General features: G+C 41.5%; 1 protein-coding gene across 2 annotated transcripts in view; it reads left to right on the forward strand.

The window, feature by feature from the left end:
* The window catches only part of NFE2L3 (nuclear factor, erythroid 2 like 3), a 71,966-nt gene that overhangs the window by 24,581 nt on the left and 26,680 nt on the right, over window positions 1-20,705 (forward strand). For both annotated transcript variants that reach the window (XM_037836927.1, XM_037836928.1), the window contains one exon: window positions 7,168-7,347. In XM_037836927.1, the coding sequence (XP_037692855.1) occupies window positions 7,168-7,347 (180 nt within the window). The remainder of the gene's footprint in view (window positions 1-7,167; window positions 7,348-20,705) is intronic.

The following is a 20,705-nucleotide window of genomic DNA, read 5'->3' on the forward strand; positions in this document are numbered from 1 at the left end:
TATGTTTGTCATATATATATTTTTCCCTCTCTCTATTAATATCCTTTATTGTACCCATACCGAATCTCTTTAGTACTGAACCTTTCTCCAAGTCTCTCTGTCCTTTCTTTGTTTCTCTGTCTGTAGGGCTCTCTTTAGTATCTCCAGTAGGGCAGGTCTCTTGTTAGCAAATTCTCTCAGCGTTTGTTTGTCTGTGAAAAATTTAAGCTCTCCCTCAAATTTGAAGGAGAGCTTTGCTGGATAAAGTATTCTTGGTTGGAAATTTTTCTCACTCAGAATTTTAAATATATCATGCCACTCACTGCCTTCTCGCCTCTATGGTGGCCACTGAGTAGTCACTACTTAGTCTTATGCTGTTTCCTTTGTATGTGGTGACTTGCTTTTCTCTTGCTTCTTTCAGAACTTGCTCCTTCTCTTCCATATTTGACAGTGTGATCAGAGTATGTCTCGGAGTGGGTTCATTTGGATTTATTCTATTTGGAGTTCGCTGGGCATTTATGATTTGTGTATTTATGTTGTTTAGAAGATTTGGGTAGTTTTCCCCAACAATTTCTTCCTAGACCTTTACCCTTCTCTTCCCCGTCTGGAACACCAATGAGTCTTATATTCGGACGTTTTATATTATCTATCATATCCCTGAGGTCCATTTTGATTTTTTCGATTTTTTTCCCCATTATTTCTTTTGTCCTTTCATTTTCCATTCTGTCATCTTCCAGGTCACTGATCTGTTGTTCAGCTTCCTCTAATCTTGTACTGTGAGTATCCAGAATCTTTTTAATTTGGTCAACAGTTTCTTTCATTTCCATAAGATCATCCATTTTTTTATTTAGTCTTGCAATGTCTTCTTTATGCTCTTCTAGGGTCTTCTTGATGTCCTTATATCCTCTGCCATGGTCTCATCGTTCATCTTTAGTTCCTTGATTAATTGCTCCAGTACTGTGTCTCCTCTGATCTTTTGATTTGGGTGCTTGGGCTTGGGTTATCCATATTGTCTGTTTTTTTCATATGCTTTAAAATTTTCTGTTGTTTTTGGCCTCTTGGCATTTGCTTAACTTGATAGGATTCTTTTAGGATTTGTAGACCGATTGAAATCCTTATCTCTAATTTGTCAGATTTACAGCTTTGTGGAGTATACTTTCTCTAACTAACCAGCAGGTGGCGTCCATGAGCCACCTGTTCCCCTCAAGCCAGTTCTCCCCCACTTTGTCTTTGTGCTGAGTGGGGGAGTGAGTCTTGTGTGGTCCAATTGGTGTACCAAGCTTGCATGTGTAGTTGGTGTTGCCCGCTCTGTATATGGGGCGTGTGTCTGGGCAGTCAGGGAATGGAGGGCGGCTCTAACAATCAAATCTCCCTGGTGTTCCTGGAGTTTTAAAGCTGCTGCAATAGTCTAATCCTTCAGTTCAGTCCTGCCACAGTTTGTCTCTGCCGCTGACCCACAAGTCCTTGGTATTGGCGTATGGCCCCTGAGACTTGCGAGTGGGTCCCTCTTCCAGGCCGTGCACCCCCAGGTCCTCTGTTGAGGGATGATTGTGTTATGTGACAGGTGAGTGCTGTCCCCCCAGGGCGGTTCTGGGCTGCAGGGCTGTGTAGGGAGGCTCCCAGTCTGTTGAAAGGATGGCTGAATGGGGCCTGTTAATTCACACTGCTCCACCTTCCCAACTCTGGGACAGCCAGCTGAGGGTGCAGGAAGGCACCCAATTTTGTGGTGTGTGCCTGTTATTGGAAGCACTTCCGTCACACTGGGTTGTGTGGGGCAGCTCTGGGCTATGGGGCTGGCGATGGGCAGGAGTGTTTCCTGTCCACCAGGATGATGGCTGTGAGAGGACACCCCCCTTTTCTTGGGAAGTTGTGGTGTTTAGTGAATTTTCTCAGCCACTGGATTATTGCCTTTTGTCTCAGAGCTCTCTTAGTTCTGCTCTTGTCTCGACCTGCCCAAATTGCAAGTCTTTGAGGCTTTCTGTATTGGGCTTCTTAGGGTAATTTTTTAGAAAAAGAAAAAATGATTAAAAAAAAAAAGTCCCTCCTGGCAGATCTAATGGGTTATTGGAATGCTAAGAGACAAAGCCATTAGGGTCATTAAGGAAAGGTCCAGAGGGCAGAGAGACGGTTTTTCTTCGGGATTTGCGTATGAGCCTCAGGGCCTGCCCTTCCCCTTTCTATGTTCACCAGAACTCCAAAATGTCTCCTCTTTTATTTTTGGGTTTTTCTTGCTGTTTTTGCTTTCCTTATCTACTCTCCGCTTGGCTGGCTGCTCCCAGATTCTCTGGTGTCTGGTCTCAGTCTATCTATGATTGGAGTTTGGATCAGTAGAATGAGTTTCCGGTAAGAGCTGCCACTGCAGTTCTCCCTTCTCGTTCCCAGCACTGACGGCCCCTCCTCCCACGGGACTGAGCCTGGCAGGGAGGGGCGCGGGTCCCCTGGCCACAAAAACTTAACAGATTTCGCTGATCTCAGCAGTTCCACATGTTCATGAGTGTTGTATGAAGTATGCCCAAAGTCAGATTGCTCTGCGGTGTCCAGTCCACACAGTTCCTGGCTTTCTACCTACTTCCCTGGAGGAGTAACTAAAACATACACCTCACCACTCCGCCATGTTGCCCCGCCTCTCCCATAAGTTTTGATATGTTGTGTTCTCGTTTTCATTTGTCTCCAGGTATTTACTGATTTCCATTGTGATTTCTTCTTTGACCCACTGATTGTTTGAGTGTGTTGTTTAACCTCTATATATTTGTGAATTTTCTGTTTCTCCACCTATTATTGATTTCCACCTTTGTTCCATTATGGTCAGAGAGAGTGTTTTATATAATTTCAGTCTTTTTAAATTTATTGAACCCTGTTTTGTGACAACAGGTGATCTATCCTAGAAAATGATCTGTGATCACTTGAGAAGAATTTATATCTTGCTGTTATGAGTGCTATATTCTGTATATGTGTATTAAGTCTAGTTCATTTATCATATTATTCAAGTTCTCTGTTTCCTTATTGATCCTCTGTCTAGGTGTTCTGTCTATTGATGAGAGTGGTTATTGAAGTCACCAACTATTACTGTGGAAGTGTTTACTTCTCCCTTCAGTCTTTTCAGTGTTTGCCTCCTGTATTTTGGGGCACTCTGGCTCAGTGTATAGATATTTATGATTCTTATGTTTTCTTGATGGACTGAAACCTCCTCCTGTTACTGTAGAGACGTCTATTTCTCCCTTCAGTTTTGCTAGTGTTTGTCTCATGTATTTTGAGCTACCCTGGTTAGGTGCATTTTTATGATTGTTATTTCTTTTTGGTAAATTGCCCCTTCTATTAATATATAGTGTCCTTCTTTGTCTCTTATAACAGGTTTGCATTTTAAATCTTATTTTGTCTGATACTAGTATAGCTACTACAGCTCTTTTTTGGTTACTGTTGTGTGGAATATCTTTTTCCAACTTTTCATTTTCAACCCATTTGTGTCCTTGGATGTAAGATGAGTCTTTTGTAGACAGCATATAGATGGATCATATATATACATATAGTTATTTATCCATTCTGCCAGTCAGTGCCTTTTGATTGGAGAGTTTAATCCATTAACATTCAATCTTATTATTGTAAAGGCAGTACTTACTTCAACGATTTTATCCTTTGACTTTTATGTGTCATTATTTTTGTCTCTCTTTTTACCCTTTTTGGTTACCCTTACTGATGATCTTCATTTCTACCTTCTCCTCCAAGCCACTGTATCTTGTCTTTTCCTTTCAGCCTTCAGAACCCTCCCTTTAGTATTTCTGTAGGGCAGGTTTCTTGTTAATGAACTCTCAGTTTCTGTCTATCTGTGAATATTTTAAACTTTTCATTTTTGAAGGACAGTTTTGCCAGATAAAGAATCCTTGGCTGGCCATTTTTCTCTTTCAGTACCTTAGATATAGTGTACCAGTGCCTTCTCACCTCCATGGTTTCTGATGAGAAATCAGCATTTAGTCTTATTGAGGAGCCCTTTATGCAGTGAATTGCTTTGCTCTTGCTGCTTTCAGAATTCTCTCTTTATCTTTGATAGTTGACATTATGATTAGTATGTGTCTTGGGGTTGTTCTGTTTGGGTTTATTCTGTTTTGAGTACATTGTGCTTCTTGGACATGCATATTTAAGTCTTTCATAAGAGTTGGGAAATTTTCGTCTATTATTTCTTCAAATATCCTTTCTGCCCCTTTTCCCTTCCCTTCTACTTCTGGGATACCCATGGCATGTATGTTTGTGTGCTTCATGCTGTCATTCAATTCCCTGAGACCCTGTTCCATTTTTTCCATTCTTTTCTCTATCTGTTCTTCTGTCTGTCTGATTTTGGATGTCTTTGTCTTCTAGCTCACTGATCCTTTCTTTTGCTGCTTATGCCTCTAGTCTGTTTTTAGTGCCTTCAGGCATGCCTCTCATTCCCATGATTTCTGTTATGTTTCTTTATATACTTTCAAATTGTTCTTTATGCTCACCCAGTGTCTTAATATTCTTTTTTCTTTTTTTAAGTTTTAAATACTTATCAAAAAAAATTTTTTTTCAAGACAAAATAAAAGAAAGGAATAGGAAAAACAAATATCTTAAAATAATGTCATTGCTTCCAGTGTGCCCCTACCATACCACAAGAAAATTAACCTTTTTCTCTTTAGCCATATTTTCCTTCATCTCCTGAAATTGATTTAGGAGATTTGTTTGAACATCTCTGATTAGTTCCAAATTCTGTGTCTCCTCCAACTTTTTTATTTGATCCTTTGACTGGGCCATATCTTCCTGTTTCTAGGTATGGCTTCTAATTTTTTGCTGATGTCTAGGCATCTGATTATCTTGATGAGTTTTCTCTGATAGACAATTTCTCTCTCTTGCCTAGGGGTTTTATTGTTGTTTGGCTTTGAGTTAAGGCTCTTCTTTGACACTTGGTTCAACTTATTCTCAATCTTTAGAATTGCCCATGTTTAACAGATCAAAAGAGGACCCAGGGGCCCACAAAGTGGGCACAGATCAGTTCCAAAGGGCCTGGGGAGAGGGTCAGGAAAGATGCCAGCACCCTCCCCCCCCCCCCCCTTTTTGTGGCTCCTCGAAACTTTGCTTTCCTGGCCTGTCCAGTTGCTGGCACTCTCAGGCAAACTATTCCTTGCAGCACTAAGAAGGGAGTGTGTTTCTTCAACCTTCATAGGCCCCACCCCTGGTGTTGAAACAGTGTCTGCAGGGAATCCTGTCCGGACAGGCTAGAACCAGGGTTCAGACCTAGGACCCAGCGTTCCAAACTAGCCATCAGAAGCCACACTAGGTGCTCAGCCTTGCCCCACCGTGTTCTGGGGAGGAAGGCCTCTGCATCCCTCTCTGTCTGGAGCAGCCAGCCACAGACCCTACTGAGGCTGCTTTCCTGGAACATGGGGGATGGCACAGCCACTGCTGCTGAGCGATTCACTCACAGTTTGTCTGTTGCAGTTTCCCATTCTCTCTGTCATGCTCTTCCCTGGATGCTGTACAGTGCTCTCGCCTGGCCTCTGGAACCCCAGAAATGTTGTTTCAGATAGTTTTTGGCTGTCCACTAGCTGCTTGTGGAGGAGGAGTGTGTCCTGCAGCCCCTACTCCTCCATTTTCCCCAGAAGAAAAATCTCTAGCCTTGGTATTTTTTGATCTTGAGATTTTTTAAGAATATCAGCCAGTTATTTTGTAAACTGGTCCCTGATTTTGATATGTCTAATTTCGTCTCATGATTACAAAGAGGTTATGAGTGTTAGGCAGGAATATTGTGTGCTTCTCCAGATCATATCAGGAGGCACATTATGTTGGTTTATATCAATGTTGTGATGTTAGGTTTGACGATTTGCTTAGGAAGGGATCTGCCAGGTTTCTCCTATAGTGTTCCCCCCCCATTTTTTAATTAACAAGTGATCTATGAGATGATACTTTGAGAAGAAATAATCTTGTGTCTCATCAAACTATTATTCCCAAGTCTTAGAATCAATTGATGTTCAAATTCCATCATTCTCCTGTATTTATTAGTTGCAGTCTACTCTAAGGATGAGTTTCCCTTCTCCCTCATTTATTTATTTGTTTATATCTGAGTGAACTCATTGATTCTTAATTTACACAATGAATTATGATCCATTATTATATGGTAGAATTTTCCACTTCATTTATGCTTCTTTCAATGTGTGTTCTGGGCATGCAGAAATTAGTTCTTCTTAATACCTATGTATTTAAAAAGAGAAGTAAGTAAAATCCCACGGGTCACCAGGGTCACCTTTTACTGCTCTTGTTTTGATTTCGCTCCTTGCTTTTGACATCTGTGGAATACTGTTTCTTTTGACCTTCATTTTTTTTTTTTTTAAGGTTGGCATCAACATGGGGTACAGGAAAAGGGTGTGCTGTCCTTGAGTTGTCCTGTGTGTCATGTTGCTAGAAATCAGAAATTTAAAATAGATCCTTTGAAAGAGTTTGAGAAGCTTGGTGTTGGAGAGAGAAAATTTTTTTACAGGTTTTTTTACAGATCTTTTCATATCATAATGGAAAGTATCAGTGTGTGTATGTGTGTGACTATTTGAACATTTAGAAGGATCCCTAGTCTTTTAATTAGTTAAGTCTCAGTTCAGTTAAAAGGTGGAAGAATTCATCTGGGTAGATAAGCATAGTGGGAAATATCTGTGGAAATAATTTAAGCTTTGTTGTTAACTTTATTTTCTCAAAATAAAATATCTTTTCCCTCATTGTAAAAAGAATACATGTTCATTGTAAAATATTTGAATAATACAGAAGTGTAGAAAGTGGAAGTCAACTCTGTAACCAGTTTTCCTCCCACCTTAGCTGTTTGATCTATTTTCAACAGGAAACTGAATAAAAATTGCCTGCTAGCAATCTTGGCTTCCATATCTAATCAAATTTGCAAGTATTTTAAATTCAGATGCTTTTAGATGCATAGAATTTAATTTAAATTATGCAGATTAGAATGGTCTGTCTCAGAGATAGCACTTAAGAAGGAGAGGATACAAAACTGACCTTGGTTTCAGAATTGGATGTGTCTTTGGTATTGAAATAATAAAATACCAGTCTTAGCTTTTGACTTGTGAGTTTTCACGGTCACTGCTCAGTAAATACAATGCAGTTTTAAAGACATTTGACTTATTTGACTTATTTGTTGAAATCCAGATTTCTACTTAGCACATTCTCCCTGTATTTTTATAGGAGGTTGAGGTACTAAGAGAGGGCTGTGAAGTTGTGGATTACAGTTGCCAACATGAGGAAAATGAACTAAGGGTGTCAGTCCAGAAGGAGGAATCACCACAGCAGATCAATGAAGATGAAAATAAAATAGCAACTAAACCCAACCAGGAGGCAGAAAAGGCCTCTGAATCTAGACATGAGGTGAGTTTATCAGTATAGTCATGGCACTGGCTTTAATGTAGATTTTTTAACTTTGACAGTTTGTGTTGAAAATGAATTTTTGTATATGAGTGTGTTCTATAAGCAAATCTAATATATGAAAATACTTATTTTTTTTTTAAATTGAGGGAGTGGCTGTTTAATTTACAAAGTAATCATCCTATAGAATTAATTATCTCTGGTTAAACTCAAGTGTTAAATATATATGCATATGTATACACACACACATATGTATATTTCTCCAGGAGCTTGCTAGCAGATTTTGTTAGTTGTGTTTGCCATGGCAGGGGATAAAGAAATAGCTGGTTTCCTGAACCCAGTAACTCTCAACCAGCCATCTGTAGAGGCAGCCAGGCTGGCCAGATGAGGAGAGCCAGAGGACCCCAAAGCAGGTCACCTTCAGTACCAGCTGGGGCTTGGGCTCACACCCTCACTCAGTCTCTGGTGGGCCACCTGAACCACTGGACGTCCAGGAGCCCATTTTGTGCCTCTGGCCTAGACTAACAGCAGCTCCAGTGGGACCACCTCCTAGGCTTCTCAGTGTCTAAACCTTCTTCACTGGTGAGCAGAGGTATCTCAAGAGGAATCCTGGAGCCAGCTCAAGATGGTTCCTTCCTACAGTGTGTGCTTCTCTTCTTTCACCTGGGCCATCTTCTGGTTTCCACTCAGCCCTGTCAAGGACCTGCCCACAAGCTTGCCAATCAAGTGCTCCAGAGAAGGTCTGGAGCTCCCAGGCCCCTTTAACCCCCAGCACTTCCTTATGGAAGGCACATCCCTGCAGGCCTCACCCTAATGGTTCTCAGCTGTGACCTGGAAGGGACATTTGGGGCCTGTGCCTTGAACGTCCTTGGAGATGGAGAGTACCACAAGGTTCAGCTTCTCCCCTCCCGTCTCATGTACTGCACTCTGAAGTGCAAAGTGGATGTGTGGCTGGCTTCTCTATTTTCCCAGTTCTTCCTATCCTGCTGGTTAGGCTGCCTTCTCTCTGATGGAAAGGTGAGGGTCCTAAGGGCTCAGGACTGGCACCAGTCTGACTCGGGTTTCCTTTGACCATGACTGATCCTTTGTCTGATGGGCACTTCCAATTCAAAGGTTATTTGGAGTCTTTCACCTGCATCTCCACCTCCAGCTTCAGGATTCCTACCTGAATTTGCAGGTGTATACACCCACCTCTAACCATGTGCTGGCTCTCTACCCCTGGTCCAGGAAACGTGCTCTATACACCTGAAGTTGAGAGTTTAGTCACTTCCCTAATGGAGCCCTTGCTTGGCCTCTTGCCCTTTATATTTCTCAGGCAGGTGTAGGACACTAATCCACTGTGTTCCCCAGGCTGCAGGGAACACACACCCAGCTTTCTAAGTGATCTCCTTGAAGCCCTTCTTGACAGTCTTGAAGTGAGAGGGAAGGGTAGAGATCTTACCCCTAAAGAGTCCTCCCTTTTGCACTCCCTGACCTCTCCAACTTCCACACGTTCTTGACCCTCAATTGGGTGAGGGGCCCCACTGCAGCCTAGCATGTCACTTTGCAGAAATATTTGGCACCTATTATCTTGGGCCCTTAATAGACCTGGAAATAGTTCCACTGTAACATCCTGTTACACCTGTTTAAAATCTGACACTCTTCCCAGCCGTCCATAAGCATCCAATTACTTTCCTGTTTATCAGCTGGGAGCCACAGCATTCTCTCTCCCTCTCCCTTGTCCCCCATCTAGCCACCAAGCCCTGTCTTCCTGCACCGTGTCTGGCTCATTCAGCCCATCTTTTTTTTTTTTTTTTTTTTTTTTTTTTTTTTTTTTTTATTAAATCATCATTTTATTGAGATATATTCACATACCACGCAGTCATACAAAACAAATTGTACTTTCGATTGTTTACAGTACCATTACATAGTTGTACATTCATCACCTAAATCAATCCCTGACACCTTCATTAGCACACACACAAAAATAACAAGAATAATAATTAGAGTGAAAAAGAGCAATTGAAGTAAAAAAGAACACTGGGTACCTTTGTCTGTCTGTTTCCCTCCCCTACTTTTCTACACATCCATCCATAAACTAGACAAAGTGGTGTTTGGTCCTTATGGCTTTCCCAATCCCATTGTCACCCCTCATAAGCTACATTTTTATACAACTGTCTTCGAGATTCATGGGTTCTGGGTTGTAGTTTGATAGTTTCAGGTATCCACCACCAGCTACCCCAATTCTTTAGAACCTAAAAAGGGTTGTCTAAAGTGTGCATAAGAGTGCCCACCAGAGTGACCTCTCGGCTCCTTTTGGAATCTCTCTGCCACTGAAGCTTATTTCATCTCCCTTCACATCCCCCTTTTGGTCAAGAAGATGTTCTCCGTCCCACGGTGCCAGGTCTACATTCCTCCCTGGGAGTCATATTCCACGTTGCCAGGGAGATTCACTTCCCTGGGTGTCTGATCCCACGTAGGGGGGAGGGCAGTGATTTCACCTTTCAAGTTGGCTTAGCCAGAGAGAGAGGGCCACATCTGAGCAACAAAGAGGCATTCAGGAGGAGACTCTTAGGCACAAATACAGGGAGGCCTAGCCTCTCCTTTGCAGCAACCGTCTTCCCAAGGGTAAAACTTATGGTAGAGGGCTCAACCCATCAAACCACCAGTCCCCTATGTCTGTGGTCATGTTAGCAACCATGGAGGTGGGGTAGGCGAATACCCCTGCATTCTCCACAGGCTCCTCAAGGGGGCACTACATCTTTTTTTTTTTTTTTTTCCCCTTGTTTGTCTTTTTTCTTTTTTCTTTTTTTTTTTTTTTTTTTAACTTTCCCTTCTTTTTTCAAATCACCTGTATGAAAAAAAAAGTTAAAAGAAAACAAACATACAATAAAAGAGCATTTCAAAGAGACCATAGCAAGGGAGTAAGAAAAAGACAACTAACCTAAGATAACTGCTTAACTTCCAACATGTTCCTACTTTACCCCAAGAAAGTTACATAATATAGCAACATTTCAGTGAACTTGTTCCTACTACAACCATCAGAAATTAACAGACCATAGTCATTTCTGGGCATCCCCAGAACGTTAAATAGCTTATCTGTTCTTCCTGGATTATTGTTCCCCCTTCCTTAATTGCTCTCTACTGCTAGTTCCCCTACATTCTACATTATAAACCATTTGTTTTACATTTTTCAAAGTTCACATTAGTGGTAGCATATAATATTTCTCTTTTTGTGCCTGGCTTATTTCGCTCAGCATTATGTCTTCAAGGTTCATCCATGTTGTCATATGTTTCACCAGATCGTTCCTTCTTACTGCCGCGTAGTATTCCATCGTGTGTATATACCACATTTTATTTATCCACTCATCTGTTGAAGGACATTTGGGTTGTTTCCATCTCTTGGCAATTGTGAATAATGCTGCTATGAACATTGGCGTGCAGATATCTGTTCGTGTCACTGCTTTCCGATCTTCCGGGTATATACCGAGGAGTGCAATCGCTGGATCGAATGGTAGCTCTATATCTAGTTTTCTAAGGAACTGCCAGACTGACTTCCAGAGTGGCTGAACCATTATACAGTCCCACCAACAATGAATAAGAGTTCCAATTCCTCCACATCCCCTCCAGCATTTGTAGTTTCCTGTTTGTTTAATGGCAGCCATTCTAACCGGTGTTAGATGGTATCTCATTGTGGTCTTAATTTGCATCTCTCTAATAGCTAGTGAAGCTGAACATTTTTTCATGTGTTTCTTGGTCATTTGTATTTCCTCTTCAGAGAACTGTCTTTTCATATCTTTTGCCCATTTTATAATTGGGCTGTCTGTACTATTGTCATTGAGTTGTAGGATTTCTTTGTATATGCAAGATATCAGTCTTTTGTCAGATACATGGTTTCCAAAAATTTTTTCCCATTGAGTTGGCTGCCTCTTTACCTTTTTGAGAAATTCCTTTGAGGTGCAGAAACTTCTAAGCTTGAGGAGTTCCCATTTATCTATTTTCTCTTTTGTTGCTTGTGCTTTGGGTGTAAAGTCTAGGAAGTGGCCGCCTAATACAAGGTCTTGAAGATGTTTTCCTACATTATCTTCTAGGAGTTTTATGGTACTTTCTTTTATATTGAGATCTTTGGTCCATTTTGAGTTAATTTTTGTGTAGGGGGTGAGGTAGGGGTCCTCTTTCATTCTTTTGGATATGGATATCCAACTCTCCCAGCCCCATTTGTTGAAAAGACCATTATGGCTCAGTTCGGTGACTTTGGGGGCCTTATCAAAGATCAGTCGGCCATAGATCTGAGGGTCTATCTCTGAATTCTCAATTCGATTCCATTGATCTATATGTCTATCTTTGTGCCAGTACCATGCTGTCTTGGCAACTGTGGCTTTATAATAAGCTTCAAAGTCAGGGAGTGTAAGTCCTCCCACTTGGTTTTTCTTTTTTAGAGTGTCTTTAGCAATTCGAGGCATCTTCCCTTTCCAAATAAATTTGATAACTAGCTTTTCCAAGTCTGCAAAGTAGGTTGTTGGAATTTTGATTGGGATTGCATTGAATCTGTAGATGAGTTTGGGTAGAATTGACATCTTAATGACATTTAGCCTTCCTATCCATGAACATGGAATATTTTTCCATCTTTTAAGGTCCCCTTCTATTTCTTTTAGTAGAGTTATGTAGTTTTCTTTGTATAGGTCTTTTACATCTTTGGTTAAGTTGATTCCTAGGTACTTGATTTTTTTAGTTGCTATTGAAAATGGTATCTTTTTCTTGAGTGTCTCTTCAGTTTGTTCATTTCTAGCATATAGAAACATTACTGACTTATGTGCATTAATCTTGTATCCCGCTACTTTGCTAAATTTGTTTATTAGCTCTAGTAGGTGTATCGTTGATTTCTCAGGGTTTTTTAGATATAAGATCATATCATCTGCAAACAATGACAGTTTTACTTCTTCTTTTCCAATTTGGATGCCTTTTATTTCTTTGTCTTGCCGGATTGCCCTGGCTAGCACTTCCAGCACAATGTTGAATAACAGTGGTGACAGCGGGCATCCTTGTCTTGTTCCTGATCTTAGAGGGAAGGCTTTCAGTCTCTCACCATTGAGTACTATGCTGGCTGTGGGTTTTTTCATATATGCTCTTTATCATGTTGAGGAAGTTTCCTTCAATTCCTACCTTTTGAAGTGTTTTTATCAAAAAGGGATGTTGGATTTTGTCAAATGCTTTTTCAGCATCTATTGAGATGATCAATTGATTTTTCCCTTTCGCGTTTTTAATGTGTTGTAATACATTGATTGTTTTTCTGATGTTGAACCATCCTTGCATGCCTGGAATGAACCCCACTTGGTCATGGTGTATGATTTTTTTAATGTGTCTTTGGATTCGATTTGCAAGTATTTTGTTGAGGATTTTTGCATCTATATTCATTAGGGAGATTGGCCGGTAGTTTTCCTTTTTTGTAGCATCTTTGCCTGGTTTTGGTATTAGATTGATGTTAGCTTCATAAAATGAGTTAGGTAGTGTTCCATTTTTTTCAATGTTTTGAAAGAGTTTGAGTAAGATTGGTGTCAGTTCTTTCTGGAAAGTTTGGTAGAATTCCCCTGTGAAGCCATCTGGCCCTGGGCATTTATTTGTGGGAAGATTTTTGATGACTGATTGGATCTCTTTGCTTGTGATGGGTTGGTTGAGGTCTTCTATTTCTTCTCTGGTCAGTCTAGGTTGTTCATATGTTTCCAGGAAATTGTCCATTTCTTCTACATTATCCAGTTTGTTGCCATACAGTTGTTCATAATATCCTCTTATAATTTTTTTAATTTCTTCAGGATCTGCAGTTATGTCACCTTTTTCATTCATTATTTTGTTTATATGGGTCTTCTCTCTTTTTGATTTTGTCAGTCTAGCTAGGGGCTTGTCAATCTTGTTGATCTTCTCGAAGAACCAACTTTTGGTGATATTTATCCTTTCTATTGTTTTTTTGTTCTCTATGTCATTTATTTCTGCTTTAATCCTTGTTATTTCTTTTCTTCTACTTGGTTTAGGATTGGTTTGCTGTTCATTTTCTAGCTTCTTCAGTTGATCCATTAGTTCTTTGATTTTGGCTCTTTCTTCCTTTTTAATATATGCGTTTAGTGCTATAAATTTCCCCCTTAGCACTGCTTTTGCTGCATCCCATAGGTTTTGGTATGTTGTGTTCTCATTTTCATTCGTCTCTATATATTTAGCAATTTCTCTTGCTATTTCTTCTTTAACCCACTGATTGTTTAGGAGTGTGTTGTTTAACCTCCAGGTATTTGTGAATTTTCTAAGTCTCTGATGGTTATTGACTTCTAATTGTATTCCATTGTGGTCAGAGAATGTGCTTTGAATGATTTCAATCTTTTTAAATTTATTGAGGCTTGTTTGATGTCCCAGCATATGATCTATTCTGGAGAAAGTTCCGTGAGCACTAGAAAAGTATGTGTATCCTGGTGATTTGGGATGTAATGTCCTGTAGATGTCTGTTAAATCTAATTCATTTATCAGATTGTTTAGGTTTTCAATTTCCTTATTGGTCTTCTGTCTGGTTGATCTATCTATAGGAGAGAGTGATGTGTTGAAGTCTCCCACAATTATTGTGGAAACATCAATTGCTTCCTTTAGTTTTGCCAATGTTTCTCTCATGTATTTTGTGGCACCTTGATTGGGTGCATAGACATTTACGATTGTTATTTCTTCTTGCTGAATTGCCCCTTTTATTAGTATGTAGTGGCCTTCTTTGTCTCTCAAAACATCCCTGCATTTGAAGTCTATTTTATCTGAGATTAATATTGCTACACCTGCTTTCTTTTGGCTGTAGCTTGCATGAAATATTTTTTTCCATCCTTTCACTTTCAATTTCTTTGTGTCCCTGTGTCTAAGATGAGTCTCTTGTATGCAACATATTGATGGTTCATTTTTTTTGATCCATTCTGCGAATCTATATCTTTTAATTGGGGAGTTTAATCCATTTACATTCAACGTTAAAACCGTGAAGGCATTTCTTGAATCGGCCATCTTATCCTTTGGATTATGTTTGCCATATTTTTCCCCTCTCTCTATTAATATCCTTTATTGTACCCATACCGAATCTCTTTAGTACTGAACCTTTCTCCAAGTCTCTCTGTCCTGTCTTTGTTTCTCTGTCTGTAGGGCTCCCTTTAGTATCTCCAGTAGGGCAGGTCTCTTGTTAGCAAATTCTCTCAGCATTTCTTTGTCTGTGAAAAATTTAAGCTCTCCCTCAAATTTGAAGGAGAGCTTTGCTGGATAAAGTATTCTTGGCTGGAAATTCCTCTCTCTCAGAATTTTAAATATATCGTGCCATTGCCTTCTCGCCTCCATGGTGGCTGCTGAGTAGTCACTACTTATTCTTATGCTGTTTCCTTTGTATGTGGTGAATTGCTTTTCTCTTGCTGCTTTCAGAACTTGCTCCTTCTCTTCTATGTTTGACAGTGTGATCAGTATATGTCTCGGAGTGGGTTTTTTTGGATTTATTCTATTTGGAGTTCGCTGAGCATTTATGATTTGTGTATTTATGTTGTTTAGAAGATTTGGGAAGTTTTCCCCAACAATTTCTTTGAATACTCTTCCTAGACCTTTACCCTTTTCTTCCCCTTCTGGGACACCAATGAGTCTTATATTCGGACGCTTCATATTATCTATCATATCCCTGAGGTCCATTTCGAGTTTTTCAATTTTTTTCCCCATTCTTTCTTTTATGCTTTCATTTTCCATTCTGTCATCTTCCAGGTCACTGATTCGTTGTTCAACTTCCTCTAGTCTTGTACTATGAGTGTCCAGAATCTTTTTAATTTGGTCAACAGTTTCTTTAATTTCCATAAGATCATCCATTTTTTTATTTAGTCTTGCAATGTCTTCTTTATGCTCTTCTAGGGTCTTCTTGATTTCCTTCATATCCCGTACTAGGGTCTCACTGTTCATCTTTAGTTCTTTGAGTAGCTGCTCTAGGTGTGTCTCTTCTGGTCTTTTGATTTGGGTGCTTGGGCTTGGGTTATCCATATCGTCTGGTTTTTTCATATGCTTTATAATTTTCTGTTGTTTTTGGCCTCGTGGCATTTGCTGTCCTTGATAGGGTTCTTTTAGGGTTTGTAGACCAGTTGAAGTCCTTATCTCTAATTTATCAGATCTACAGCTTCGTGGAGTACACTTTCTCTAACTAACCAGCAGGTGGCGTCCACGAGCCACCTGTTCTCCACAAGCCAGATCTCCCCTGCTTAGCCTTTTTGGTGAGTGGGGGAGTGAGTCTTGTGGGGCCCAATTGGTGTCCCAAGCTTGCGTGTGTAGTTGGTGTTGCCTGCCCTGTATGTGGGGCGTGTTTCTGGGCAGTCGGGGAGGGGGGGTGGCCCTAACAATCAAATCTCCCTGATGATCCTAGAGTTTTAAAGCTACTGCAATAGTCTAATCCTTCAGTTCAGTCCTGCCACAGTTTGTCTCTGCCACTGACCCACAAGTCTTTGGTATTGGCGTATGGCTCCTGAGACTTGCAAGTGGGCCCCTCTTCCAGGCTGTGCACCCCGGGTCCTCTGTTGAGGGATGACTGTGCTATGTCACAGGTGAGTGCCGTCCCCCCAGGGCAGTTCTGGGCTGCTGGGCTGTGTTGGGAGGCTCCCAGTCTGCTCAAATGATGGCTGAATGGGGCTCTGTTAATTCACACTGCTCCCCCTTCCCAGCTCTGGGACATTCAGCTGAGGTTGCAGGGAAGGCTAATGTCCACGCCCAGTTTTGTGGTGTGTGCCTGTTATTTGAAGCACTTCCGTCACACTGGGTTGTCTGGGGCAGCTCTGGGCTATGGGGCTGGCGATGGGCAGGAGTGTTTCCTGTCCACCAGGATGGTGGCTGTGAGCGGACACCCCCCTTTTCTTGGGAGGTTGTGTTGTTTAGTGAGTTTTCTCAGCCACTGGATTATTGCCTTTTGTCTCAGAGCTCTCTTATTTCTGCTCTTGACTTGACGTGCCCAAATTTCAATTCTTTGAAGCTTTCTGTATTGAGCTTCTTAGAGTAATTGTTTTAGAAAAAGCAAAAAGGATTTAAAAAAAAAAAACAAAAAAAAAAAAACGGCCCTCCTCAGAGATCTAATGGGTTATTGAAATGCTAATAGACAAAGCAACCAGGGCCATTAAGGAAAGGTGCCCTGGGCAGAGAGATCAGCCTTGCTTCGGGATTTGCATATGCGCCTCAAGGCCTGATCTCCGCCCTTCCCCTTTCTGTGTTCACCAGAACTCCAAAAATCCTCTGCTTTTACTTTGGAGCTTCTCGTGTTGTTTTCCTTCTATGCCCGTCTCCTCTCTGCTGGGCTGGCTGCTCTCAGAGTCTCTGGTGTCTGGCCTCAGTCTATCTATGGTTGGAGTTTGAATCAGTAGAATGAGTTTCCGATGAGAGCAGCCACTGCAATTCTCCCTTCTCCTTCCTGGAGCTGACAGCCCCTCCTCCCCCGGGACTGAGCCTGGCAGGGAGGGGCGCGGGTCCCCTGGCCGCAAAAACTTACAGATTTCGGTGATCTCAGCAGTTCCACGTTTTCATGAGTGTTGTATGAAGTATGCCCAAAGACAGATTGCTCTGTGGTGTCCAGTCCACGCAGTTCCTGGCTTTTTACCTACTTTCCTGGAGGAGTAACTAAAACATACAGCTCACCAGTCTGCCATCTTGCCCCGCCTCTCAGCCCATCTTTAACTGCCACCATGCCCTTGGTCATGAGTTTCCCGATTGGCCTCTTAGCCTTTGGTCTTCCATGTTCCAGAGTCATCTTTCTAAAATACAGGGTGTGTTCCTCTCCCCACCTCCAATGTCTCTTCTTTGCCTCATGGCTCACTGTTTTCTCTGGGATAAAACCCAGACTCCTTGGCATAATGAGCAAACCCCCTACCACCTAACCACCCCCCCATTCCCTATAGCAGCTTCTCGACAGAAGCCCCTGGCTCTGGCTGCTGTGGTCTTCTCTCTGGCCCCTCCACACCAGCAATCTGCCCTCCACACCTTTACAGCCCTTCTCTTCATTCTTCTCTCTGCCTCTTCTGATCCTAAACCTGTTTCTTCTTCTAAGATTCCCAAAGGACCACCTCAGTCCACAGTGCTCTCTTCCCCCCCTAAACCTGTAATGAGGTGTTATCTAAAATACATTCATGCCAGCTTAATAAAACTATAAGGAGGAAGATGAAGAAAAAGAGCTCTTAATCCTAAAAAAGCCAAACTTTGAATCCAAGTCCTTTCTCATTCCTCTGTATATGTGTGTGTGTGTAGTTTTGCTACGCAGCTACGCCTTATTGTAGCAGAGCAGCATATATGTCTGGTTTATTTGTGTTACATAAATGGGAAAAAGATGAATTTTTCAGAAAATGATATTGGAACAACTTATGCTGAAAAGTCTGGTTTGCATCTTACATCAAAATAAAATTGAGATGGATCAAATACTTAAATAAAATGAAGCTATAAAAGTATAAGAAGAAAATATGAGTGAATATTATTATCTTTGAGAGGGAGTGGTTGTTCTAAGCCTAACCAAACCCAGAAGCTATGGAGGAAAAGGTTGATGAAATTAAATCCCATAAATATTTAAATATCCATTTGGTTAAATATATGCACGTGTGTGTGTGTATGTATAATAAAGCGTCTCCACATAATGGAAAATGATGTAGTTATTGAAAAGAATTAGGTGGGTCAATGTGATGTGGGAAATAAGCTGCAGAACAGTGTGCATTTTATCTGGGTGTATCTGAGTTACAGAAGTGAGGACCTCCCTGGAGGGTGGAGCCATCAGGACACTGACTTCACTCCAGGTCCTCAGCTGTTAATTATTTTATTATGACCATGAATTATTTTTATAATACGAAATAAATTGGCTTTATAATTTTAACTTAACAAAATAAAATGAGGGTTGAATAACCAAACTGTTCATTCATTTATTCCATAAAGGCTTATTCACTGTTACTCCATACCTCCTCGTCACAAACACCAGACAGGGCGTGAGGACTCAGGGCAGCAGGGGCAGCGGTCCTGCGTTCAGGACCGTCCAGCCTGGTGGGGAGGAGAGCAGGTACCTGTGAGCCCAGCGGGGTTAAGTGCTGTGCTCCGGCGATGTGCCTGCTGGAGGGGCAGCACCGAGAAGGGGTATCCAGCTTAGTCATACTGTGAGGGTATCAGGAGCCTTCCTGGAGGGAGCAGACTTTAAATTGGGACCAAAAAGATGCAGGGAAGAGGGGAGCCGTGTTCTAGACCTAGGAAATGTTCATGGATGCCACACCTGGGAGGCTTTTCCTCCAGGAGGAATGTCCTCTGTGGCTCAGCTATGAAGTGGAAGGGGGCAGAGGTGGAGAGGAGGCCGTAGAGGGGGGCAGAGACAAGATAAGGAAGGGCTTTGATTAAGGAATTCAAGTACTGGAGGACAGTGGGAAGCCATTAAAGCAAAGTTAGGAGCAAGGATGAGAAACAGCATTAACATAATGTCAGGTTTTTGATAAGCTCGTTTTTAAAGACGTTTAGGTATCTCCCAGATGCCATTACTTTTTGAGCTCTGTGAGCTTCTTGATGCACCTTTTTGAATATCCTGTGTGGCTCTTTTGATCTCACCCTCCAGTTCTCTGTTGCCTCTCCAAGTATCCCCCTTCCTGGGCACACTTGCCTGTACCTTCATTTGGTGGGTAGTCTCCCCAGCTCCTCTCATCGTATAGACTTTGCATTTCCTCATAATTCATGTGCCCTTTGTGGCTTTGCCATGCACATACATTACTGCATTGTCAGATCAGTGCCAGTGGACTCTTTTTTTTTTTTTTGCCCCCGTTTTTCTACTCGTCCATCCATAGACTGAACAAACGGGAATGTGGTCCACATGGCTTTCCCAATCCCACTGTCATCCTTCATAAGCTACATTATTATACAATCATCTTCAAGATTCAAGGGTCCTGGGTTGCAATTTGATAGTTGCAGGTATTTACTGCTAGCTATTCCAAGTCATTAGAACCTAAAAAGGGTTGTCTATATTGTACGTAAGAGTGCCCACCAGAGTGACCTCTCGGCTCCTTTTGGAATCTCTCAGCCACTGAAACTTATTTTATTTCATTTCACATCCCCTTTTTGGTCAAGAAGATGTTCTCCATCCCACGATGCCAGGTCTAGATTCCTCCCCAGGGGTCATGTTCCACATAAGGGGGAGGGCAGTGATTTCACCTGCCAAGTTAGTGCCAGTGGACTTTATATTCGTGAAATATTAAAAGACCACATTTACTTTGAAGGAGACAACATTTCAGCCCACTTTCCCAGGTACTCATCCAAACCTCACAGTCATCTTTTGGGAAGGTACCATTTATTTATCACTTAACTGTAGTCTCAAAGGCATGCTCTCTCCTCCCAGCCTTCCATCTCTTGCCTGGATCTCCTGTTGACCCACCATCCAACCAGAAGCTGAGGGCTAGAGAGCCTGGCTGGTAGGGGAGTAGCCCCTCGGCCTCCCACCTCCAGGGGCACTGAAGAAAGGAAAAGGCAAAATAATTTAATGAAACACATCTTTAGCTTGAAGAACCAGTCCATAATTCAGTTTAAGCAGATTGATCCTCCTACCCATACTTCTATGCTCTAAGTGTTAAACTTTCTTTTCTGCAAATAATGCTATTTACCCATGATTAAGGATTGTTTTCCTAGGAATTCAGGTCTGTTTGTGCTGACATCATCCATGCTCACACAGTTGTGACCATCAGCAAACTTTGGTCATTGGTCGGCCAGGACTAAGCAGTTGGTTTTGGAGTCATTAACAGAAGTCATTGAGTACTTCTGAAAATTCTTAAGAAATTATGAATCATTAATCAGTCTAACTGATCTGAATCTTTGGAAGAGGGAACTGTAAAGTACAAAGCTGGGTGGGAATGATGCACAGCACATGGGTACGTCACTTAGTATTGTGAACTTGCTAACATGTAAAAATACCTCCATACACAAACCAAAAATGTAGAACTCCTGGATAAAATATAATGGATATGATTTTTGAATCTACAGTAGATCTCAAAAACAAGACAGGGAACTCTACAAATAGAAGAAACTCAAATTCAGAATTTACCAGGCACTGATGTTGAAGAGCTCAAAGAGGAATTGGAAACAGATGTCATGAGAGAGACTGGGGTTCAGCAGATGACAAGCGAAGCCAGCCTGGGGGAACCTGAGCACCCTGATGAAAGCTAAGAAATGTTTAAAGGCTCTCCTTTTCAGGAATTGGGAACTAGCGCAATTCTGTCCACCATCTAGGAGACCAAACAAAGAATCTGTCTTTCCATCCCAAATGGAGACCAATGCCAGATAAAGGGTCCACATCACACTACCATCTCCATCGAATCCTGAGCAGCTAGGAAAGTAACATAGAAACATAAAAATTGGCC

The sequence above is a fragment of the Choloepus didactylus genome, chromosome 5, assembly GCF_015220235.1.
Source record: "Choloepus didactylus isolate mChoDid1 chromosome 5, mChoDid1.pri, whole genome shotgun sequence".
NCBI lineage: Eukaryota > Metazoa > Chordata > Mammalia > Pilosa > Megalonychidae > Choloepus > Choloepus didactylus.